General features: G+C 41.8%; 2 protein-coding genes across 2 annotated transcripts in view; one reads left to right on the top strand and one right to left on the bottom strand.

The window, feature by feature from the left end:
• Positions 1–50: 50 nt before the first annotated feature.
• Positions 51–8,593, bottom strand: LOC109464335. The gene is made up of 4 exons (XM_019761283.1): positions 8,263–8,593; positions 7,855–8,000; positions 6,773–7,076; positions 51–388 (listed from the first exon to the last, which is right to left on the bottom strand). Exons 1-4 carry the CDS (start codon positions 8,591–8,593, stop codon positions 51–53), a joined length of 1,119 nt encoding a protein of 372 aa, XP_019616842.1.
• Positions 8,594–12,353: 3,760 nt separating this feature from the next.
• LOC109464358 (IgGFc-binding protein-like) overlaps positions 12,354–26,962 on the top strand; it is a 45,353-nt gene continuing 30,744 nt past the window's right edge. Inside the window, exons 1-7 of the mRNA XM_019761306.1 lie at positions 12,354–12,408; positions 13,903–14,075; positions 16,799–17,003; positions 17,595–17,728; positions 20,053–20,295; positions 21,148–21,269; positions 21,891–22,040. Coding sequence (XP_019616865.1) covers positions 12,354–12,408; positions 13,903–14,075; positions 16,799–17,003; positions 17,595–17,728; positions 20,053–20,295; positions 21,148–21,269; positions 21,891–22,040 — 1,082 coding nt within the window. The remainder of the gene's footprint in view (positions 12,409–13,902; positions 14,076–16,798; positions 17,004–17,594; positions 17,729–20,052; positions 20,296–21,147; positions 21,270–21,890; positions 22,041–26,962) is intronic.

Below are 26,962 nucleotides of genomic sequence, written 5' to 3'. Positions count from 1 at the left end.
TCTTTAATTGAGTTTAAAAAGGTTAAAAAATACAATCAAATAGATACAGGTTAATTACGGCATATGGCACATTTACAAACAACTCCTGCATCTTCGCTATGGCCACAGTTCCCTGACCCCCATCCGTTATGCCCACAGTCAGTAATGGTATTCTCAGAACCACGACAGGCTACATCGTCCAGCCAGATCTTTCCAAACCCCAGCCCGAATGCTGCTTCTTTACGAGCTGCTGTTGCAGAGGGATATCCCAGCTGACGGCAGACCACGTGAGCGTCATTCAGCTCCCATCCATCGTCACAGACCGTCCCCCATTGCCCGTTATAGAACACCTCAACTCTGCCTTCATTGGGGCAACTTCCGCCAACAAGTCGGATACCTGAAAGAGGGCCTGCATGGGGGTGGGGGCAGTGATAAAGAATTACGCAAAATTGTTTCCGCCGTCTACGAATTACATTCTTAATTTAAATTAAAAGTCTCAGCTGATTACGCAGAACTGGCTAATGTACTATTACGAATTAAATTGATTTTTGGGGAGTCTAGCCTGCCTACTGGTAACGAAGACTAAAAAGGTCTGATTTACTATTACGAAAAAGGGCATGCAGGCCCTCCTAAAATGAGTAAAATTTGTTTCCTAAAATGAGTAAAATTTGTTTCGTTTTGATTGTGCGTTTCTTTTATGCTGCAGCATTATCAGTACTTTCTGTACATATATCATTAGGAATACATTATATTGTCAAGGTTAAAGACGATAAATTACTATTTGAACAAGGTAGCAAGTTGTATTGTGCATCTTAGGATACATGATACATTTCAAGAAACAAAAAAAATATTATGCATTAAACCACAATTTTCTTTGAATAAGTTTTACCTGTGCCATGCGACCGTTGACATTTACACCGATGAAAACATTACGTTATTTGTAGACCTGTTACCAGACGTTTTCTTAGCTAATGAGTAATTTCTGTCCTCTCCGCATAATTTTATGACAAAAAAGCCACAAAAGAACTCTGTAGAGCTCCTCCATGGAGGGAGAAGGGGCTGTAGTACTTACCTCCATGGAGCTAGCTCCACGGAGCCAGCTCCATGGAGGTGAGTAGTACAGCCCTGCGGCAGATTAATTTCCAGCTCCATGGAGCTAGCTCTACGCACTATTAATGCATATACGTGGTTCACGTCACCTTCAAGAAAAATGCATATACATGGTTCACGTCACCTTCAAGAAAAAACAGAAACAAGAATTCCGAGATTTCATACCTCCATGAAATATGGGCTTGATATGTAAATGTAAATTTCCTCTTTAATTATGCAAATTACCTCCGCATTAACATGATATATGCATCGTGATGTATGTGAACTTTGATTAACTTACAGATGTTCCAAGTATGACATTCCCATCATTCACCATTAAGAAATCATAGAATGTTTGCATAAATTATGTAAATTAGGTCATCATTTGCATAATTAGTATCTGTTGATGTTCTGCCTGCCATAGGTTACATACATTACATGTATGAAAGTAGTATAATGTAAAACACTGTAATTAAAGAATTTCCTCATTAATTATGCAAATAAAGTTCTCATTTGCATAATTTGCATTTAATCATGTGCATCTCTCTCTCAGCTACCTACACACCAAAAATTATGAAAATATGTTGTTCCTATCTTGACTTATTGGCTTTTAAACATTTCGCCAGAAAGTGCCCTGCAGTTCCAGAACAAGCTGCTAGGGGGACCAAACTCACACCACTTATTCCTGACAGGAAAAGCAATCTGTCACCAAAACATCAAGACCATAGCATGTTCAGGACAAAAGATACAAAAACCGGAAGTTCTGCTGCAGTACCAAGGTCATCCACCAGGAGGCCCATATTTGACCTTGACGTTTGTCTTCCTAAGACTTACCAACACACCAAATATCATCATAATCCATAAAAGCGTTCTGAAGTTATGCTGACCACAAAGTTGCGGAAACACAGACAGACAGACACACAGACAGACAGACAGACATACATACATACATACAGACAGACACGCCAAAAACAATACCTCCATTTTTCATGGAGGTAAAAACAATAGGGGCTGTACTAATCGCCTCTATGCAATAGGGGCTGTACTACTCACCTCCATGGAACTAGCTCCATGGAGGTAAGTACTTCAGCCCTGAGGCAGATTTTTTCCAGCTCCATGGAGCTAGCTCTACGCACTATGAATGCATATGCCTGGTTCACGTCACATTCAAGAAAAATGCATATACATGGTTCACGTCACTTCAAGAAAACAAACCAGCGCTATAAATGTCTTGAGAAATAAACAGCCCCGTGCACAAAGAACATGGTCCACGTCACCTACAATGAAGAAATCATGCTCTAGAATATATCGTGTTTAAACTTGATACGGCCCCACGCACTGAGAACGATACATGTACACACAGTGCCGGTCTTCTCAGAGGCTGTTTTGCCCACAGAGCTAGCTCCACGCACTATGAATGCATATACATGTTTCACGTCACCTTCAAGATAAATACATAAACGTGCTTTCCGTTGCCTTCAAAAAATACCACGCTCCAGAAAATGGTTAGATCGGTGTATTGTTATTTGTAAATCTTGGATAATCGTTTTTGGTGGTGTTCTATGCGGCCCCACAAACTGAGAACGATACATGTACACACAGTGCCGGTCTTGTCGAGGCTGTTTTGCTAGCTCCACGCACTTTGAATGCATATACATGTTTCACATCACCTTCAAGATAAATGCATAAACGTGCTTCCCGTTGCCTTAAAAAAATGCCACGCTCCAGAAAATGGTTAGATCGGTGTATTGTTATTTGTAAATCTTGGATAATCGTTTTTTGGTGGTGTTCTATGCGGCCCCACAAACTGAGAACGATACATGTACACACAGTGCCGGTCTTGTCGAGGCTATTTTGCTAGCTCCACGCACTTTGAATGCATATACATGTTTCACATCACCTTCAAGATAAATGCATAAACGTGCTTCCCGTTGCCTTCAAAAAATACCACGCTCCAGGATATGGTTAGATCGGTGTATTGTTATTTGTAAATCTTGGATAATCGTGTTTGGTGGTGTTCTATGCGGCCCCACACACTGAGAACGATACATGTACACACACTGACACAGTGCCGGTCTTGTCGAGGCTGTTTTGCTAGCTCCACGCACTTTGAATGCATATACATGTTTCACGTCAACTTCAAGATGGAATGGGGGGCCCACATCACACATTGGTGAAATGTTGCAAAATTTTTGTTGTTGCGGAACCGCCGAAATCGTAAAATGTAAAAATGTCATCCACATGCTTGTGTGGGCAGTTCACATGTAGACTTCATGTTTTACTTCAGCAGAGGGTGCTTTTTTTATGTTATGCTAGACCATTATGTAGGAATGGAAAAATGTTTTCTGGGAAATTGTTCTTTGATCTTTTCCGATACCCATCCGGCCTGTAGCTGCATCGTGTTCTTCGCGTTGTCAATATCAGAAACCGCGTCACCATGTGCGTGTGAAATACGGTGAATAAAGGATACAAAAGAGATGTTTTAACAGATTATTTTATGACAGGAAGGTCGTAAACAACTCTAATTGTGTCCGTCTAGACAAAGGTTTTACACTTATGTGTCCGTTTGTACTGAAAAAAATGAATACAGAATAACGCTGTGAACAGTGGAAATTCCCCCCTTTTTTCGATATCCTGTTTAGATATAAGAAACGAACACTGCAAGCTGAGACACGAAAGCAGTGAAGGAATTAGCACTTCCGTGCCAATCGACCCTAAGCAGTTGACAAATGTCATTAGGTGACGTATTGCTTTCGTTGTCGGGATTTAACCAAAACAATGAAGTTAAACCTCCTCGGCCAAAGGGATAGCCTCCTTGATTTAGCAGAGCTCAAATCCCGCCTTTGCGCTTAAATGAATTCTCTCTAAAGACAAACACTGAAAATAGCCTGTTATTAATTAGTGTCGCTTGTCCCCTTTGTTTTTGGGCCCGAGGACCGTTCATTATCTGTCGCTTGTCCCCTTTGTTTGTGGGCCCGGGGACCGTTCATTATTTGTCAACTAAAGAAGGCGTAATGGAAACCAACGCCGTGAATACTGAAAATTCTATATTTCACAATGTCAATGGCCTCAACAGGCCTTTTTCCTTTCGATATCATGTTTTCTTATTGTATTATCGTATTGTCAGTTCTAAAATGAACACCACCATTGTTCGCAAGCTGAGCCACGATAGATTGCAGAAAATCGCATCTCTGTACCAATCGTTGACATAGGTCATTAGGTGACATCGATATCGTGGTCAGGATGAGGTCCCGACAACTTTTAAACTGGAGAGCTCAAATAAACGCAGTATGAATTCCAACACATGGTTTGCGTCACGAAATTTAGTATAGTGTATATAGTCAATCAATACACAAGGACAGCCTTGCCGTAACATAACTAGTATTTTTTTAAGGCAACGGGAAGCACGTTTATGTATTTATCTTGAAGGTGACGTGAAACATGTATATGCATTCAAAGTGCGTGTAGCTAGCAAAACAGCCTCGACAAGACCGGCACTGTGTGTACATGTATCGTTCTCAGTGTGTGGGGCCGCATAGAACACCACCAAACACGATTATCCAAGATTTACAAATAACAATTATTACACCGATCTAACCATTTTCTGGAGCGTGGTATTTTTTGAAGGCAACGGGCCGCATAGAACACCACCAAACACGATTATCCAAGATTTACAAATAACAATTATTACACCGATCTAACCATTTTCTGGAGCGTGGTATTTTTTGAAGGCAACGGGAAGCACGTTTATGTATTTATCTTAAAGGTGACGTGAAACATGTATATGCATTCAAAGTGCGTGGAGCTAGCAAAATAGCCTCGACAAGACCGGCACTGTGTGTACATGTGTCGTTCTTCTCAGTGTTTGGGGCCGCATAGAACACCACCAAAAACGATTATCCAAGATTTGCAAATGATAATACACCGATATAACCATTTTCTGGAGCGTGGTATTTTTTGAAGGCAACGCGAAGCACGTTTATGTATTTATCTTGAAGGTGACGTGAAACATGTATATGCATTCATAGTGCGTGGAGCTAGGTCTGTGGGCAAAACAGCCTCTGAGAAGACCGGCACTGTGTGTACATGTATCGTTCTCAGTGCGTGGGGCCGTATCAAGTTTAAACACGATATATTCTAGAGCATGATTTCTTCATTGTAGGTGACGTGAACCATGTGTGTTCTTTGTGCACGGGGCTGTTTATTTCTCAAGACATTTATAGCGCTGGTTTGTTTTCGTGAACCATGTATATGCATTTTTCTTGAAGGTGACGTGAACCAGGCATATGCATTCATAGTGCGTAGAGCTAGCTCCATGGAGCTGGAAAAAATCTGCCTCAGGGCTGAAGTACTTACCTCCACGGTGGTAAAATCTGGGTTGCAAAGTTCCCACATGCCATAGAACCCGAACTGTGTTCGATCGTGTTCGATCTGGGCAATTCGAATCGAACCCGCGTTCTATTTCGGGGTCACCTGCGGTCATTTACAATAAAGCGGCAAAACAAGACTTTCTGCCTCCGTGCCGTGCAACAGATAAAAAACAACACTTTTCTTTAGATAAAAACAGTTTCCAGGACAGTACATGTCCGCTATCATTTTTGTGTGGACATGTAACATGTAGCGAAGCTACTGTCGTATCCTTGGGTGACCTTGAATACTGTAATGATTCTTTACGCCAGTATGAATAACACAATGCAGACTTTTGGTCGACATGACATGTCTGCAAAACTCGTTTTAACCTGCAAGCATGGAAAGTCTAGCATACCCCATTCACGGCTCAAAATGACCGTTACGGTTGTCCCGAAAATCGTGTTTTAGGGATTTTTTAAAAATGGCCTCAATTTTGAATTATGGGTAATTTAGTGCGAAAAATGTAAAGAAAAATCATTTTTTCACCAATATGTCGACAAAAACTAGACTTAAAATCAGAAATTAAAAAATCCCTAAAACACGATTTTTGATCTTATTCCTAGTCGTCGAAAAATATAAAAATCGGGAATCTGGGGTAATATACGTTGCCAGGTTAAAACGATGTTTGCCTAAAAACATGACATGACTTGTGGTCGGAAATCCGAAAAAAATCGTCTTTCGGAGCGAAATTTTGAAAACTCAATGATTTAACATAAACAGCTAATATTGAAAGGATGTTAAGGCAATAATTTCATTTTAATTTGACGAAATTTACCATTAAATCCTTTTTGTTTATTTTCAAGCGTTTTACTGGTAGGCCAAACTCGGCCCAAGTAGCGTCTTGTAATCCGATACCTTTTAGAACGCGCCTAGCAATGGGAAAGAATACCGTAGTGACAGACCGCCGTGCTCCATGGAGCTAGCTCCATGGAGCTAGCTCCATGGAGGTGAGTAGTACAGCCCCTATTGCATGGAGGTTGCTCGTACAGCCCTAATTGCATCAATTTATGGCCAGGCCAATCGCCCTCAATTTCTAGCCTCCAAGTCCCGGTCGGCACTATTTCCCTTAACCCTTTGCCCGGGCTATCGCCATTAACTATTGGCTCGAGCAATCGCCCACATATCGTTGCCCGGGAAATTGTCTTCGAGCCTCAACCCCTTGACTGAGCGACCGCCCGCACCTCCTGGGCGGAGGATCACCCCAACCTCATGGCATGGGAATTATTGAATTCTGGTACAGAAATTATTTTTACTTTTCTTATCCAAAGTCAATTGTGCTAAAAAGATTGTTTACCTGTCTCTCCAACACACTTCATCCGGGTAGGTGTCCGGTTCCGCTCGTTGTCCATGTCGCGTTTCAAGGCGTCGACAGTGTCGGACAGTCGGGATAGTCCGTCCATGTCGCGTTTCAAGGCGTCGACAGTGTCGGACAGTCGGGATAGTCCGTCCATGTCGCGTTTCATGGCGTCGACAGTGTCCGCCAGTCGGGATAGTCCGTCCATGTTGCGTTTCAGAGTGTCCACAGTGTCGGACAGCTGCGATATTCCGTCCATGTTGCGTTTCAAGGCGTCGACAGTGTCAGACAGCTGGGACATATCCTAAAAGATACAACAGTGACAAAAAATCTTAGGATACCGAAGGCTGGACTGTAGGTTGCACCTTTCGAAATGGAAGGAATACGTATATTGAAATTGATGAATATGTCGAAGAAGAGATTGCAGAATCACAAAAATCTTCCAGAAGAGATCACAGCACATTCCTAGAAGCCTGTTCGCGACCTTAGTCTATTTCTACCGGTAGAATTGGTGTCCAAGATTGCCAAGTTATTTACTAAAGGTTTTGTTTAATCTAAAGAGTAACATTTTTTTTTCAGTTTTTATTTTTATGTGAGTTGAATTGAATATGTTTATATCCCTATTTGCATGAACCAGATCAGTCGATTTTCCTCTAACTAAATCTTGCAAGTTGCCCAAAGGCTGTATGTCTGACATTGCCAAATTAGGTTGATTTATCCTACCTATCCTACTAAGCAAATGGTGCCCTGATTTGCATGATTTACTTAATAATAATCGACTTTACTTAACTTGCAAATGTCGCAAGTATGACAATCCTGTCCTGTCCAATTACCTGTGACTCTGGTGTTTTAGCATTTTCGCAGACAATAGATTAATATCTATTTATGTTCCTCCCTTTCTTAGTTACATGTCACTTGTTTGAATGTCCTACCACAGGTACCGGTGAATGCAATTTGCAGATAATTTCCCCCTCATTGATTGCGCAAAATAGCTCAAGATACGCATAATTAGTATGATGTAACTAACAAAGTTAGTCAACACGCTATCAAAACCTCATCCGGTAGGTGGAGATAACACATACCTCTTTAACTTTGAACACCATTACGACGAGTCCCAAGATGACCCAGGTTGCCACCACAGCAGTAATGCGAGTAATGCAGCCGCGGTAGGGGCGAACAAAGTCACGGAGACCACGGCGGCCGTTTGTTTCACTCGGATACGTGTTGTCTGAAACATATTGCGGGCTATTCTTAAATTTATCACATGATGACATAATTACATGTCCAGGGTCGTCAAGAATGTCATATTTTGGTGGAGCAAATACTGTACATAATTGATTGTTCCAACACTGAGCGTACTAGTACATGAAAGTTTTATTTTCAAAATACAAAAGGGTGACAACATACTCAAATACACGTATTAATATATTTAGGTTGCAATATAACTTATACAGAAATAAAGACAAAAAATAAGCTATAACTTTGGCTACCTGTAGACGTGTCCATTGCGTCAGGTGAATTGACATGACGCCTGATGTTTCTGTCATCAGCCGCCTCCATGGGCGAATCTCCCCGTAACCCAGCCCGCTGCAGCCGCGCCTCGCGAAACGGCGGTGACAGATTTACGGTCTCGGCATCTTCGTACGTGTCTGAAGACGTTTCCAGCCCTTTCTGCCGCTTGTGATAAGCGGCGTTGCCATGGCGGGCACGCCCGTGCAGACCACTCTGGTGGACAGAAGGTGCTTGGGCCTGTGGGCCGCTGGTTTGACTGTTGCCGGGCCCCACAACAGGGGACCGGACCGGCTGTGCTTGCTCGTACATTTGCACTGCACTGACAAACAACGTTTGAGCAGTCTGTACCTATCAGAGATGCATGAATGTCAGAGTTGATATCGCGATTAGTCTGAAGAAGTGATCTTGTTTTTGCCCTTATATGGAAAGATCCACACATGACGCAGTGCGAATGGCATTTTGTTTTTCAGCAAGCGGCAGACAAATTTACAGGACGAAGATGTCAACCTACGCAAGGAGGCAGACACAACAAAGTTAACTTTTCTTGGGCACGTGACAGGTCTTACTTTCGTTTCATTATTTCTTAAGACATTGTAGATCATTTCTGCCGCATCGGTTCGTAGAAAGTACATAATGAGTCATATTATACCCAGAACCGCACTTTATCCAGTACTATGCTCGGGCCCGCTTCTGGATAGTCCTCGCGTATGTATACATGTATATCTAGTGCAGGCAAATAAACGTTGTTGGATACGCGGAGACTACCACGTAGCGAGGACCCCCCCCCCAAAAAAAAAGGAAGTGTTTCTGAGCAAAAAAATAACAATATTCCATTCATCAATCGGAGAATATCTTTCATCTATTTATTTTTTTACTATTTATCTTTAAAACATCAAGGTAGTTCTAACAACTACATAAAATTTGAAGATGTGGTTGTTGCGAAGCATGTGTTTGTTTTCATTCGGAAACTGTTTTACTGGCAGATATCTTAGAGCTACACATATAGCCCTAACTGGCAGACAGGCAGGAACAGCTAGCTCTACGCACTTTGAATACATATACGTGGTTCAAGTCACTCTAGAACAAAAAGGCACAGCTCTATGGGTGAGCTTTAGAGAGAAATAAAGTATTTTGCGGCTCCTGACAGTATGAGGGCTAAGTAGTGAGGGCTAGTCAAGCAGGTGGTCCTTATGCATCGAGTGAGTGCCAGTCTTCAGTAAAATTACCCGGCCTTGAGTAAAATTACTCAGAATGCCGCCTTGAGTAAAATTACTCAGAATGCCGCCTTGAGTAAAATTACTCAGAATGCCGCCTTGAATAAAATTTCTCAGAATGCCCGCCTTGAGTATAATTACTAAGAATGCTTGTCTTGAGTAAAAAATACTCAGAGTTCCCGCCTTGAGTAAAATTACTCAGGATGACTGTCTCGTGTAAAATTACTCAGAATGCCGCCTTGAGTAAAATTATTCAGAATGCCTGTCTTGAGTAAAATTACTCAGAATGCCTGTCTTGAGTAAAATTACTCAGAATGCCCGCTTACTCAGAATGCCCGCGTGATCCCTACGTAGCCCCGGGGGACACCCTGCGGTTACCGGGACTTAAACCTTACCTATTTACCCGACAGTTCCCCCTGAAGAGAGCAACAACGTGGCCGATGTCGGTGCCCTGGCGGTCGTCATCATGGGGGCGCTCTACGTCATCCAGAAGAAGTGCCTGGCCGCCTAACCAGCTCCGCGGAGACACTGCGGATAGACACCGACATGCGGAGTACGACATTGTGTAGTAGATTGTAATAGCATCGCTAGTGAATGATTTGATAATATACGTCACCAAGCACATTCCATTCGGATCCGGAGGGTTTGACAGAGATATTTCTGTTCCATTCCAATCTCCGTTCCATTCTAGAAACATGTCGTAGACTTGGACCACATCAGCAGTACATCACCAATACATTTTATTCTAACGTACACCTCAACAGTTTACCCCCCCCCCTTTTTTTGCTGCTTTCTTGCGCCTCTTCACCTTCCATCGATTCTCGCTCAATACCCTCACACTTCACATATTTTACGAATGGAACTGTGCTTTAAATTTTGCTACATTTGCTTGGTTCACACCTCAAAGGAGAACGAATAAAGTTTAGCATTGATGATACAGGCAGAATCCGCAGAATCTTGGAGTTCTGGTTGTGAGAAACAACGTACAATTGGTATCTACATAACACTCCTTCGCCTCACAACAGAGGCTGGTTGCCTATTGTGTTTTTGTCCGTTGGTAGGCCTTCATAATGCATTTAAGACTTTTATTGTAGCTATGGTCATCTTGTACAGGTATACACTTAAGATGATAAATATATATGTATATTGAGAACTTAAGATATACATAAGTCATGTCCAAGAGTTTCTTCCAGGAGTCATAAAACAATTAACATAAAACATAATCATCAAACACATTTTCGTGATACAATTTATAAGTTCAAGGTACAATTGCTTCACTTTGCATATAAATAGGACGGAACAAGATTACGTTTTCTGAGGAGGGTCGTTGGACTTCGACTTCTCAGTTGGACTGTGATCCCAAAGAGAACAAAGCTTCAGTTCTTCCGTGTATGTTTACACATACCAGAGCATCTCTTTCCACCCCCCTCAAGGGAGGAATCTTACCCCTACAGTGGTCCTGTAATTACGTCATTAACTGCCCTCTGACACACAGCCCCTGCCCTGTCACTTAAATTTGACCAAACGTCCCCCAACCATGGTTAGACCATGTTTCATTGGTGGTAAGCAGAACAACTTCTAACCATTCGGGCGTGTTCGGGGGTTAGACCTGACTCAAATTTACCTCAAATTCGTTTTGATCCGTGTAGAAAGGTAGGCGTGGCCTAAATCTGGCCAGCGTGCTCCCGAACGTTAATCGAACCGGGTCGCCTGGAGTTCGGAACGAAGGTCGTGTGACAGGGGATGACTGGTACCCATAAAAGTGACTGGCTTTTGGCATCCCTTTGAGCAAACCTCATTGCCCTGAGCAAACTTTCTGGTCAACGCAAATGTAGATCACCAAGGCATGCGTTTTGTGTTCATGTCATCGTGGTTTGCAAAAGTCCATGAAATAAAGATAAACTTCCTACCGGCGGGCGCTGCTCGCTTAGCCTCCTGTGCAGACTTCTTCAGGGCTGAGGGTAGAACGATCGGCCAGAGCGGTGGTTACTTTGGGAGGGAGGTGTCGAATGACCAAATTGGCTATCCGAGTTATCATTTCACCAATGATCTGATTGGCCACTTAAGTTGCCTTTTGCCCCACCATTTGTCCTGTACGGGAACTGAACTGTTACTCGGGTAGCCAATTTGATTGTCCGCTGACCCCGAAAAAAAGATCGTAAGAGGTATAACTCCCTAGCCTCCAAAACATAACTTCCTCTGCCTCATGAAAAAAAAACATGTTACGTAAAACTAGAAAGGTAACAGTTGTAAAGCAAATGCATAATGTTTACCTTCCCATATGGTCTGCTCTGTTAATTCGTTCTCAAACACATTCATATATAGATGGTCAAACAGGAGTCTAAATCCCTTCTGCTATAAACTTGCAACATGATGTAACCCAACACTAATTACCATGGTGACAGACGGCCATTGCCATTATTGGTTCAGGAGAAGAAGAAGAAGAGGAAACAAAGGAAAAACAATGTTTCCCTCCGGTAAACATAAAAAGTTGCGTATCAGCGCCCTCCCCTCCAAAAAGAAAATTAACGCCGACGCTCAAAGAAGTCTGCGAAAGAGGCTAGGTTACGCACGTAACACGACGTTCTGCGTAGGCGACCTAACCTTTGCTTTTGTATACTTGGTTCTATAAATATGTCCATCCTACCCTGCACGTGATTTAACTTATACATCGATAAATTGAGGCTAACTTACGCACGTAACACAACGTTCTGCGTAGGCGACTTAACCTTTGCTTTTGTATACTTGGTTCTATAAATATGTCCATCCTGCCCTGCACGTGATTTAACTTATACATCGATAAATCTAAGGCTGACAGCTCAATAAATATTCCCCTTTGAAAAGTGCTCACCAATATGGCGTGTATGTTCCTGTCTGTTTTAGTGCTGGCTTTGATTGACTGCAGTTTAGGTAAGAACAGCTCAATACAACTTATCCTTGGTTAAAATATATATATATTGCAGTATTTACTATCTCGCATTGTGCTGTCATAGTGTTTCCGAAATGTACAGCTAATGTTATGTTAATATCCAATTGCGTATAGGGTAAGAAGGAATGTCTTTCAGGTTGACCTTCGTACTTCCAGCTAGCAGTTGGCAATTTAGAATCAAGTTTTTACCGATTTTAAGTAAAAGAAAAGCTACGGTCACAACCCGCCGTAAGTGCTTCTGCGTGCAGACTACCTGCAAAAAACGTGGGCAAACGTAGGGCATCCGTGCGTGGTGAGTACACCCTCCGTACGGAATCCTACGGATTTGGGAGCACGCAGACACGCCGTAGAACTTTAAGTGCATGTAAAACTTTTCTACGTGCGGTCTGCGGATTCACCACCCGTGCATGAGAGTACGGGCACGCGCGTGCCCCGTACGTACTGTACGAAAGACGCACGTGTGAGTACGGCCTCCTTAAGCGACGGTCACAACCCACCGTACGTGCTTTTTGTCCGTACGTTTTTTGGAAGGCTACGTCTGCTACGTTTTTTCTGAAAACGTGGGGAAGATGTGGACTCGATGCACGTCACTCGCACGTCACTCGCACGGTTTCACAAGGTGTAAGAGTGGGGTCTACACGCCTCGTCTGGCCGTGAGCGGTTGCGTGCATCGTACGTTGCGCAAGTGGTAAGCGAGTTGTACGTGCTTACAACGTACGATCTCTGTGCGATTGCAACTTTACCGTAAGGCGGCCGTACTCACACGTGCTTCTTCCGCACGGCACGTCCGGGGCACGCGCGTCGCTCGTACTCGCACGCACGGGTGGTGAATCCGCAGACCGCACGTAGAAAAAGTTTTACATGCACTTAAAGTGCTACGGCGTGTCTGCGTGCTCCCAAATCAGTAGGATTCCGTACGGAGGCGGTACTCACCACGCACGGATGCCCTACGTTTGCCCACGTTTTTGCACGTAGACAGCACGTAGAAGCACGTACGGCGGGTTGTGACCGTCGCTTTACAGTAAAGTTGCAATTGCACATAGATCGTACGTTGTAAGCACGTACAATGTACAACTCACCACTTGCGTAACGTATCTGTATCTGTATAGCCGGTATAACCGCCTTTCGGCGTAACACACCAGCTTCGCAGGCACGCGGCGCAGCGGCAGCTGGCTATATTACACCGATCGACTTGTTACACCTAACCCTTGAACTTCTTGGGTCGAACGTACGATACACGCAACCGCTCACTGCCAGACGTGGCGTGCAGACCACACTCTTATACCTTGCAAAAACCGTACGAGTGACGTGCGTCGATGCCACCCCTTCCCCACGTTTTCAGAAAAAACGTAGCAGACGTAGCCTCCCTAAAAACGTACGGACAAAAATCACGTACGGCGGGTTGTGACCGAGGCTTTAGTCTAATAGTCATCTAATAACAACCCTCACTAATGTGTTCTTCCGTCTGCTTTCAGCTGCTCTCGACAACAAGGGTACTGAGTTCATCCTGACCTTTCCGGAAAACCTCCAGAGACAACATCACGACCCAAGACTGTTCTTCTCCTGCCCGCATCCGAGCGGGGCCGATGTCACCGTCACTCTTCCGTCTAGTGGCCACCGCGAAAGAGTTCGGGTGAGGCATGGGCAAGTAAGTACTCAGTCTCCCTGTCACCAACAAGGCGCATATAACATTATACCTAAATCTCAGATACTTTTACTCTACTCATGTCATGTTCCGACGAAACTTCCCTGTATATAGGCCAGTATATATCCAAAGCTTTAGATAAAAGAAATCATATTATATCCGATTCAACCAACTGATGTACACTCTAGTTTATACAGTCATATATAGAACTCAAGACATGTACATTAACATGTAAGGCATGCTCCATATATATACATGTACTATATTGCCGTTTTGAAATAGTATAATGTTATTTTCGATACATAGAACTTGTAGGTATCACTGTAGACGTAAGAGTAGATGTTAGCTAGATATGTAGTACTGAAGAGTTTGCCACGCATTGTACCCGTTACAATTGTTGTGCAATAAAGATTCACTGTAATTTTATAAAGCCCCTGTCACACCTAGCCGACTATGACCTCGCAAATACTTCCGTAGGTTGGGAGCAAGGTCAGCTTGGGTTGGCTGGGGTTCGGCGAGGTCGGATACTCCGTAAATAACTTTATCAGGTTGGTAAACGACTGCATAGCAAAGTTCTTTCTATCACAACCATTTAATTTTCAAGCCGACATTTCGATGACCTTCTGTCATCTTCATCAGGGCAATTCTGACTGGTTAACTGTGCACTGACGCTAGATGTTACTTGGTGCATAGTGCACTTAAGGTGTTACATAGTTCATAGTGCACTTAAGCTAGTTTTTATGGGTTCACCACACCACGAAGTGGTGGTGAACCCATATTGCTTTTTCTGATGTTTCTTCTCCTCCTCCTCCTCCTTCTTCTTCTTCTCCTGCCATTTTTAAAATGGATTCAGCTTCTTCATTTTAGGGCCTAAGGTCCTGAAATTTGGTATGGAGGTACAGTGGGCAAATACCCCTAGGCGTTTTTTAAATTTTTGTGATACAGGCTTTTAGAATGGTTTTATTTGAGTTTTTTGGCTGTGTTATAGCAAATGTATTACTGTGTTAGTGTGCCGTGTTTACCACGTCTGGGCATGAGTCATCACAATGGAATGCAGGGCATCAACCAATAGGCATGCAGCTTTCCTCTATACTTCTTGCTGATTGGCTGTTGGGATTTAACTTGATTAACACCTGCACAGAGCATTTCCACCTGCACAGAGCATTTCTTGCTGATTGGCTGTTGGGATTTAACTTGATTAACACCTGCACAGAGCATTTCCATACTGACAGTATGTCTTTATTCAAGTGTTTTGGTAGGTATTTCAAGCTTTTCTGCTCCAGCATTGGAATGCGGGGCATGAACGTTTTTTTTTTTTATTTTGAAAATCAACAGTTTGCATTATGACAATTAAAAATCCTAACCAATAAAGTAGGGAATAGCTATCCAACTGTTGTTTTAGTTGTATGTTACTTCATATTATAGTTATATCAATGTAAATCATTGTTTTCCCTTGTGTTTCTCATTCTTTCCCTGCCATGTCGTAAAATGTGGTGAACCCATCGCTGTATTTGCTCCAAAGCAAATATTGGCCTTTCTAGTTTTCTGTTTACAATGCATTCCGGAACGTAGTGTAATTTTAACATACATACTAGGCATCATAGGGGAATATGAGGTTCCAAATGTGTTTCTATATAAAATATAAGATTTGTTAACTGACAATACTGAGCTATCACAGTCCCAAATAGTGCCCTGATGAAGATGACAGAAGGTCATCGAAACGTCGGCTTAAAAAAATGTTTGTGATAGAAAGAACTTTGCTATTTTGAGGTCGGATACTGTTCGCCGAATCTCCCGTCCACACACAAAACACAATAAGGTCTGAAGCGGCTGCCGTTCGGCGCTAACTCAGATGACCTCAATACGACCCCAGGTGCGGCCATAGGACTGTAAGGTTTTATTTGAACCACTCACACCGGGAAGGACCCCTAATCTTTTTCATAAATGTGGCAGGTTCTTAAACGTGTGAGGGGTGTGGCTCTCACGGGAACACGGGACCTCCATCTAACCCTATCTAGACAGGGGGGGGGGAACTAAAAGTGCCCGCGCCAACTTTGATGTCACCTAGCGTCTGAACGGCTAGTGGTAGAACGACCAAATTTGGTGACTTTTCCTAGAATGTTGTTGGCAAAAATTCTCTATTATTGGAATAAGATAATAATATTTTGTGTTGCCATGGCAACGGGTTTCTGACAGGCATTTTTTGCTAAATTTAGTAATTTTAGTTTCAACAATAGAATTTTATGGGTTTTATGTCATGTTACACATGATTTCTAATATTAATAACATCCCAGATAATTTCATGTAAATTTAAAAATCAAAAATGCATAATTTATGCTAATTTGATGACGTCATTGGCCAAAATCCAAGATGGCGGACCATATCATTAGAACATGGATATACAGGTTATTTTCCTTAAAATTTCGTCAAAACTTCCATTTCTTTTTACAAAAAAAATGTTAGTTTTCAGGGAATAACCTATTAAGACGGTTTTGGCCAATAAAATCGCATTTACGTCATAACGACATACAAATTGTAGATATGATTAATTTTTACTAGTACACCATCCTGAAAAATTGGTGGTCATACGACATACCGTTCTCGAGTTCTGAGGGGGGTTCAAATGAGGACCCCCCCCCCCCCGGTCCCACCAAGCTCATAAAAGTCCGGTCTAGATAGGGTTAACGTCCCTAACCGAAGATTTATTTCCGCAACTTTATTGGCAGGTGAAGAAGGTAGAACTGGACCGTGTGGAGGTAGAACTCCGAGGCAGCCAAAAGAGTGACGACTACAAGGCCGTTCACATCACGTCCGATGTGGAGATCGTGGTGTACGGAGTGTTCGCCGAGCATGCCTCGTCTGACGCCTACCTGGCCCTCCCCACAGACGGCCTTGGGACGGAGTACTTCGTCTCCTGTTCAAGCATCGTACGCAACATGAATAGTGGAGGTTTCCTAGACATACCTTCAGGTGAGCTGTCAGAAATGTTGTGTGCTGTTGTTGTTGTTGTGGTTCAAACAAACTTGATGTGTCAACATGCTTTGATGATGTAATAATATTTTTGTGGCCCCTGACCAAAGTTTTTGCCCATTTTGCCCACGGCCAGAGAAAATCGAAGATGAATTTCATTTTATCATGGAATGCTCTAGATATTATGTCCTACGTGATAAGCTATTATTCAAATTTCTCACTTCAAATATGACAGATTGCAATAGACTTGCTGCAGATAGATTTGATTATATATTTAAATGCAACAACCCACACAATGCAAAAATACGTAGATACGTAAAATACTTTATTGTTATTAGAACGAATACTTATTTGCTGTCACAAGTACCAATAAATAACTCCGCCTGATTGTAAAGCCTAAGCTAACTTTTGATTATTTCTTTTCTATATATTAAGTTTTATTCTATACCTATCTAATTCACTATGCTACTTATTGTTACCTATTTGCCATACGGTGTACCCTGTACAATTTTCTTGCAATAAAGTTTTTCTTCTTCCTCTATTTTTGTGCAGAGTTCGGAGTGGCCGGTGTCCATGACGAAACGACCGTCACCATTGTCCCCAGCCAAGCCGTGACGTTTGACGGACAAAACTACGCCGCAGGACAGAAGTTCTCCGTGCGACTGGACCGGTTTGAAACACTTCAGGTTGGAGCCATGTTCGAAATTCGTTAAACCGAAATTGCCCCTTTTTCGAAAGGTGTGGTGGGATCTTTAACGTGCGTGGGGTGTGGCTCCCCCGAAGCACGGGACCGGGAATGTGTGGGGTGTGTGGCGTAGAGGCAGAGTGCGCGACTCGGAACTTAGAGTCCCGGGTTCGAGTCCTGACATGCCACCGATCTTGTGAACTTGGGAAAGGCACTTAACACTACTTTCCTCACTTAGCTCAGGTGTAAATGAGTATTGTCCTATCATGTATTTGTCCCCTGTGTTGGTGGCGGCATTAATATAAGTTGAAAAAAAATTGAGTGTGTCGTCACCACGTCTGGTGATTACATGTTGGAATAAAAAAAAACAAAAACGGGACCTCCACAGGTCCTTGGATATTATATATTTATTAGATGACACCCAGTTTGGGTTCCGGAAAAGACGTAGAACTTTAGATATTTTGATCTTAAAATCTGTAATAGATAAATACACATACATGCTTTTTGACTTGAGGAAGGCATTTGATTGTGTTTAGAAGCATAGGCTGAAAATGTGGTCTTTTCCTATATAAAATTCATGACAAGAAATAAGAGAACTATAGTTAACCGTCGCTATTTTGTTCACAATGATTTTGTTTCTATAGGTATATTTGCATTTAATTAATCTATCGACGTTGTAAAATTTATATGTACATCATTTCTGTCTACCTTACTTAGACTATCCAAAACAAACACTTCGTTGAAAAGGTGGGGTATTATGTATTCCACGTGCACGGCTTACATACATGTAGAAAAAAAAAACCCACAGACATAGTTTTAGACATTGTTACAATGTCTTTGTTACTTGCAGAACTAGTGCACGAACTTGCAATGGACTTATCTTATATCTGCTATTTTTTTTATTCATCAAAACATGAAAACATACCAAGGACAGTGTGACGCTGCACTCAAGTTTACAACTTATATTAACAGCTCCACACAACAAAAAAAGTACAATTAACAATTAGATATACAAAGTTGACATATCTGTGCGCCGTAGTCCCACCACCCCAAGACATTAACCCTAAACAGAACACCTGGGGTCCGCGCGGACCCCAGCACTATATATTCTGTAATATCTTTTTTGTTTCTAAAGATTTTTTTCTAAAAAATTTATGTAATTGTCACCCACAAAGTTGTCTCTCAATACAGTGCAGAAAACTCCATTTCTACCATCTATAAAAAAAATTATATCTGATTTTCTTTTGGGGTCCGCGCGGACCCCAGCCGGCTTTCGATCGTAATGGATATACATTGTACTGGCGTTCTTATACATTAATTTATTTCCGTTTTTAAATGTTTTTATGCACTCATCGTATGTCTACCAAGTTTTCAGAGAATGATGTAGTAATAGAATTAAATTTTAATAACTTTGGTGTGACGTCATATGACGTCAGAGCTAATAATATAGTCCGCCATATTGGATTTTGACCAATGACGTCATCAAATTAGCATATTCTATGCATATTAAATGATTTAACTTATATTTGATTATGTAAGATGTTATTAATGTTGGAAAAGAAGTGTAATTTAATATAAAACTCAGAAAATGTTTATGTTTAAACCAAAATTACTTCTATTTAAAAAAACTGCTAGAAACCCGTTGCCATGGCAACCCAAAAGAACATCAACTTACTAGTATTAAACTAATATGAACTTTTTTCCAGAGACATTTTAGGAAAGGTCTCCAAATTTGATACTTCTAGCGCAAGCCGTTTAGCCGCTATCTGAGATCAAAGTTGGGCCTCAAAAGCCCCTTCAGTCTGAAATGGGTTTAAAAATCGGGTATTTCTTCTTGTCTTATTTTCTTCACCAAAAAATAGAAAAAAGTTCAAAATGTATGATTTTTGTATGTAATGTGGACACAGAGGTTCCCACATCAGTTTGCAAAACAATTGAGCTGGTAGCATGTTGATAATTTCTAAAAATTAGCAAAAAACTGTTCTGGGGTCCGCGCGGACCCCAGGTGTACATATTAATCAGTCCGGGAAGGTGTTCTGTTGAGGGTTAAAATGTTAAATCATATGCTAACAGAGCTATTTGAAAGATAAGATTGTATGGTAACATCCTATATCTCATTGGCGTAAAAAAACAACCGCCAATCAGAGCTAGGAGGAGAATTTAGGCCCATTAACACGTACGTAGTATTTGGACTTCTATATCCAATTAACTGTTAGAAACAGTCAAGCAGAGCTAGAAGCGCTTGGTATCTCCAATGTAAATCTGAGTGAGTTGCATCGTTTTAAAGTTTTACATAGAGGGTAACAAAATCTGCTATATTTGCAGGTACAGACGGCTGAGGACCTGACCGGCTCAAAGATCACGGCTACCCACCCAGTGGCCGTGCTGAGCGGGAACGTGTTCGCCATCTGCCGGCCTATGGATGAAAGACAGACTGGATCAGGAGACTTCATCGTGGAGATGATCCCGCCCGTGGACACCTGGGGGAAGGAGTTCGTCACCGTGCCGCTCGCGATGCACACAGGCGGCGATCTGTTCCGAGTAGTTGCTGCCAGAGACAACACACAGGTTTGTTTGTGTATCAAGCCATAGTCAAAAGCGTAGGCAGTTCTGATACCTGTCAATTTTATGGCCCTCAAGGATAGATATTACCTCCATTTCATTAACTGTGTAAGGTCAGATGTTGTTTTAACGCAAGTTTCTGGTTTACAATACAAACATTTTATTAATTTATAGAAACCTTCCCTATATATTCCCGAATTTAGTAATTTGAAACGGAGCCCTTTTCTCCAGCCTAGCTGTGTCAAATGCCTTTCTGAAATCTATGAAACATGAATAAAGGCGTTTGTTGTTATGGAAATATTTCGTAATTAGCGAGTCTAAAACAAAGAGATTATCATTTGTACTGAAATGTTTTCTGAAGCCGGCCTGGCTGGGGGAGATTAGTTTCATCTAAAAAGTTGTTAGGCGTGTATTTAAAACAGATGTGAATAGTTTTGCTAGGCAGCTGGTGACCGAAATACCCCTGTAGTTACTAGGGTCATCTTTTGCTCCGCACTTATGAAGGGCAACACCTGCTGGTATCCAGTCTATTAATATATAATATTGTGGTTGGGGCAGGCTGCCTTCCGGCTCTAATACTTTTCCCTCGTCCAACTCAGCTGGCCGCCCGGTGGGAGTTTTAGACTTGTAGAGCTGATAGAGTTTTGTACGCCAGGAGTTGATTACCCCCACCACGTCGCGATGGGACTAAATGAACTCCAGGGGAACCTAGCTGAGTCGGGCGGCCAAGAGCTTTTGTAGCCCCGAAGAGAACCCGCCCCAACCACGATGGACTGGACACCAGGCTGCAATTTCATTAGTTCAGACTCTATTTGTTGATAGTAATCTGTACTTTTTTGTTTTAATCTATTTTAAAAGGTCGATGTCACCAATGAGAACACGATGACCCTCAACGCTGGGGAATTCTGGGAGATTGATGTTCCATCGGACGAGTACAGACACGTGACCTCCAGTGAGCCTGTCTTGTTGGTGCAGTACAGGTAGGTTTTACCAACCTTATGAAATTATTTTCCGGAATAACTGTAGGAAGAAGAGTATCTATCGATTAACAACATACAACACAGGGTAGCTGCAACTAAACTCCGAATAAGTTGCCACAAATTACTCATTGAAACGGGAAGGCACAACCGCATTCCTCTCCAGAATAGACTCTGTCAATACTTTAACATGAATAGAACAGAAGATGAACAACACTTTATTTTAGACTGTACTTTATATTCTATCGAAAGATCTGTTCTTTTTTATCATATCAAAGAGACGCTCCCATACTTTGAACACCTAAGTGCAAATGATAAATTTACATTTTTGATGCGTCTAGACAAACCATGTATCACAAACATGATCTGCTCCCACACTGTACAAAAAAAGCGAGAAGAAGTTTACCTCTCTATAGCAGCTCAGTTACTAGAACACTTTGTATTAGCCTACCCTTGTATGTTCCTTATGTATGTATGTTTAAGTCAAGTAGTGCATCTCTTGTCTCCAATTTTCTATATGCGTTTGTTATGTGTCTGTTAGATCTTGACATGTACCTAGCCCGTCGTGGCATGAATGTACAATAAAGGTATTTCATTTCATTTCATTTCTTAATTCCTAACCAGTAAGACCGGTAATTCTGACGGTACGGATACTGACCCGTTCATGGTGATCATCCCGCCCGTGGCTCAGTTCCAGTCAGAGTACACCTTTGCTACGGTGGAGCTGGTTGTCACTGGACCCGGAAGCACTCATCACATCAACCTGGTTGTAAGGTAACAACATAAAATTATGAATAGAAAATTCTTTTCATCACAACCATTTGTTTTTCAAGCCGACGTTTCGATGACCGTCTGTCATCTTCATCAGGGCAATTCTGACTGGTTTACTGTGCACTGACACTAGATGTTACTTGGTTGCATAGTGCACTAAAGGTGTTACATAGTTCATAGTGCATTTAGGCTAGTTATGCTGAAGGCACATTTTCAAGCTTAAGCCGGGCTGTTTATACTTGTACAAAAAATAAACAATTCAGATCAAGGATGAGACAATTTGCGTGAACGAAAAAGTAAAAATATACACCCGTTACGACCACGATTATAGCTTATAAGCATAGAATCACGGGCATGATCCATCGCTTGTTATAGGTGTAAGGTAGTACCTCCGTACCTCAAGGTATACCTCCTGTCTATATAAGCGATGATCATACCATCCCACCCGTGCCTGGCGTGGCGAGCTGCCGTGACGTAACACGCCCAGGATCACGTGAGGGATGATTAGCCGGCAATATTGCCTGATGGGAAGGGTCAGAGTGCGTAGTACTATCCGCGAAAATTCGAAGCGTTGTCGTGCCCTGTTTTTCTTCTCTGATATCTAGATATTTAGCGCCTTTGTAAACAACTACAGCTACAGCTAAAACACTGTGGAGGTTAATGCTGCCTGATTCGCATCTACTGTTGCCGGAAAGAATCGCAAATCATCAAAAACAGGTAATTTATACTGTTGTGAAGATGTGTGTGGCATATTGGGATGGGGAGGGGGGTGTAGTTAGGGTGACGCCGTCACGTAATATATTTCTGTACCACATATATTTCATACTGAAAGCCCTTATAGGCATCACGCCTAGTGGGTGTAGGTGCACGTCCAAGTCTGGCAAATGTCTGGACTGTGTTGGTGAAAGTGTTCCGAGGGTAAATCTTATAAAACCAACAAAATTGTTGGATGTGAGATCATGAATAATTTCATAGTGGGAAGCCTTTAAATTTGTGCACTGGGCCAGGCCCCATTTCAGAATGTATTCAGAAGAAAAAAACATGTTTCAATTTTCAAGTGTTTTTTTTTTTTACACTGTATTCCAGGCATGCCACCAAAGTATCCGGGGAAGAAAAAGAGACTTTTTGGTCGAAAGGTTGCCAAAAGAAAGATGACCTTCACCAATGCCTGTGCACCTGGTCGCAAAAAGTCTGTAATTTTGCTAGATCCAGATGAGCCCATGGATGAGAGTACTGGCATGGTTAACCCCCTGACCATGCCACCACCTCCTCCGTCAACACCACCACCGTCACCACCACCACCAGACAACAGAACACGGAGCCAACGCTCATACGCTGCTCGCAAACGAGATGAAGCTGCTGGATGGAGAGCCATCCACGACACCCTGCTAGCAACTGGTGCTGAGCTGTCTGCCCCCAACATCCTTTAGATGTACAATCTGCAAAGAGGAGCAGCCTACGACCATCTACAGATGTCAGGACTGCGGGCCGACTGCAACATTCTGCAAAGAATGCTTGTATCAGCACCACAACAATTCCCTTCACCTGCCAGAAATATGGAAGGTATGCATGGTTTACCTTGTATCCCGGGCTAATGGTATATTTTGTCAATTTGATAATTGCATATACTGTTCTTCATATTATCAAACAAAATCTTGTGCCATATTACCTCACCTTAGTAATTGAATTTGTGTTATTATCAGGCCACACAGACTTAATTTTATGGATATGGGGATGACATCCTCTGAAGACCCCCAAACTAGTGCGCGCAGGCGAATAAAAAAATCCAACCAAAAATAAAAATGCTACTAAACCACAGGAATACAAAGCTAGTATTGTGAATTTGCGGCAGTACTAAGCGACGTGTATGACAAGTGTCATGCATAAAATTAAGTCGGTGTGGCCTTATTAAAGAAAATTTTGGCATGTAACACAAATATATAATTTACCTGTCTGTTTTGTGCAAGTGTTATGCAGATAATAATGATCATGATGTACAAAATTGATGAGCAAAATTTTGCAACAATGAATTTACAATTTTAAATTTTAAATAAACAAGTATCTTTTCAATAAAAAAACAACCTTATCTGAAAGAGGTTTGGGTACTCAGATTTCCTTATCAACAGTCTATTGTTTTTTGTTACAGAATAGTTGCTTTCAACCTGTCTTGGACAAAGTCTGCCTTGGTCGTCGGGATGCCCATACCTGTACAACGGGATCATCGCCCAGGACAGTGAAAGTGTTCGATGAGTCAGGTATGGATATTAATACGTCTTTTAAGTCCATTGTGAAGTGTTTTATTGTTATTTATTGTTCCCAAGCCATGTGTCCCAGCAATGTTTCTGACATGGTGGGAACTTTTGTGGTACTCACACTCACAAAAAGTTGTTTTTTAAAGATTTAGCCAGTTTAATGCCATTTGACATTACATGTATGGAAACACCTAGGGCTAACACTGATACACATTGCTGCGCCGGTACTGTACCAGAAAATTGATTAGGTACAGGTCCAAAATACAGTATGTACGGTACTATACCTGTATAGAGTTACACTAATTATATGCTTATTGTGACCTAAAATAGGGAAATAGCTGGTGACCCACATGGGTCCTAGAGACAGGACGGTGTGTATTTGTTACAGTAGGTCCGGAATGATAGATTAGTTTTGCCCATATTTTGTCTAAGCATCTAAAAAAAAGGGTCAGGTTTATTAATATTTTTTCTCAAATTGTTAGGTATACATGTAGGTTCAGGTCTGGACCTGTATGTAAACCAGTGTACCTAAACCCATGTACCTGTAGTCCCGTGTGACCTAAAATTTGTTTAGGTAGTCACACTGCTCTACTGGTACGACTTATCATGTACTACATGTACCTTGACAATAATTGCATAGCCCAACACTATGTAGTAACAGGGGAAAATTTTACAGTAATGTTAGGTATTTCATATTGGTCTGAGTTCAATGACATGCATGTAGGTTTACATTTTTTGTCTCGAGTGCACCTACATTTTGCCTTGTGCTAAAAGATGAACTTAATTGTTTCGCAGGACGGCCCCGTGTTCATTGATGTAGACTTTTGCCCATGTGAGCCTGAGCCATGCACACTACTTCGGCTTGGATTGTGGGCAGCAAGCACAGAGGCACCTGCAACAGCCTTTTCAGTGTCTCTACTGGAGTGGCTTGTTGTGCTAAGCTTAGAATGCCACATCTCAGTGGAAGGCTTCTGCAATGCTGTGAGATGGAAGAATAACCTTTCTCTTGAAGAGGTTAGAACTTGCACATTATCTCTATGATGTATGTTAACTCTTATATTGACTAGTAACTATAGGGTGTGTGCCTATATAGAAAATTCAGGTCCAGATCAGGTTCAGAGGATCAGGTCCAGGTCTGGACCTAAACCTGGACCTGATTATTGTACAGTAGCACTATATCATATTTTGGAGTGCGAAACATGAGTACAGGTCACTCACTAGTGTTGATACATTTTGGACAACATTTTATTAGCAGGCCAGTAAGCTATCACTTGTTGATGTCTAAAGAAATGTTGTACATGTATGTTCTTGCATGTTACTGTAAATGTAACTTTTTTGGAGTTGAATCTTCACATGTCCAAAACACAGACATGTAATGTAAAGGCACTCTTGAGGTTTTAATACCCTGAGACAGTGAGACTGTTACACTGATATACTGTTCACAAAGAAATCGTAAAGTAGCAAAAATTCTATCTTGTTTTACATATGGGTTATTTTCCATTCAAATTAGGTCAACAGCCTGTACAGATCTCTGGTGGGTGTACCCATTTCAGAGTTCAGACAGTACGTCTACAAGCAAAGAACACTGCAACACGTCTGTCCACAGCTGGATGAAGGGACATGCTGTCCAGTATGCCCTAAGGTACCTGAATCATTTTTATAGAGAATTTATAGCTAGTTGCCATGTTAAGTTGATTCATTGAAAGCCATTTAGAAGTATTGACATTGTTTTCGAACTTGTTTGGTCTTCAGATATTTTATTGTGTGTATACATCATTAAATTTGACTATGATATATCTTAACTTACAGAGCAACGGAAAGCAAGTCATCCTGCTGGATGGCAATTTTGGATTAGTGAGGAAGTCGAGTTCTGGCACGAGCTACGCGGAGCCACATCATGGCACCAGAATGTTTGCAGACGATGACACTGTACAAGGCTTCATGTCAACCTACTCCGATGCCACAAAACCTTCTGAGGTGAGATGCAATGCAAAACTTGATGTCATGACAAGCACAAAACTGTGACAGGACATGTGCTGTGTAGATTGTATTACTGGTGGTGCACGTAAAATATGTACTACCTCAAGAAGGTTTGAATCACAATTAACAATGGTGTAATATTTTCTATGCTTGTGGCCCAATTATGTCTAACTGGCTGACAGATGGCCTCTCCATTCAGAAAGTAAGTGCTAACTATACTACTGTACTATTTGTTACATTAATCCAACAGAATTAAATTGGGCCCAATAGAAATAATTCTGACTGTGAGTAATGTAAGGGACTGGCTGAAACGTGTTATAGTACTTATACATGGCTCTTCAGATGAGGAAGGTAAAAATTCTATTGAAAGTGTTTTCATCAATCAAAATATCTCTTTCACTCCAAATAAGTTTTATCATTTAATGCTTGCATTTATATTTACTATACAGGACTGTAGCAACTTCCAAGCCGGGTCCAGATTAAGGTCGAAGAACAAGCAGACGAAGCTGGATGTTAGTGGTGTATTTGGGGCCGCATGTCGACATGAGGTCCCACTCCTGTTTGTGAACATGACTCATGGGGAAAGGTAAGCTCCTTTGTGTGGAATGAGATCTTAATTTGCTGAATTAGTCTATGCTACCTTAGGTGCTTTGTTAACTCCATACACATACAAATAGACAACGTATTTGTATG

The sequence above is a fragment of the Branchiostoma belcheri genome, unplaced genomic scaffold (assembly GCF_001625305.1).
Source record: "Branchiostoma belcheri isolate BF01 breed outbred unplaced genomic scaffold, Haploidv18h27 scaffold137, whole genome shotgun sequence".
NCBI lineage: Eukaryota > Metazoa > Chordata > Leptocardii > Amphioxiformes > Branchiostomatidae > Branchiostoma > Branchiostoma belcheri.
This window is presented reverse-complemented; position numbering and strand designations above follow the sequence as displayed.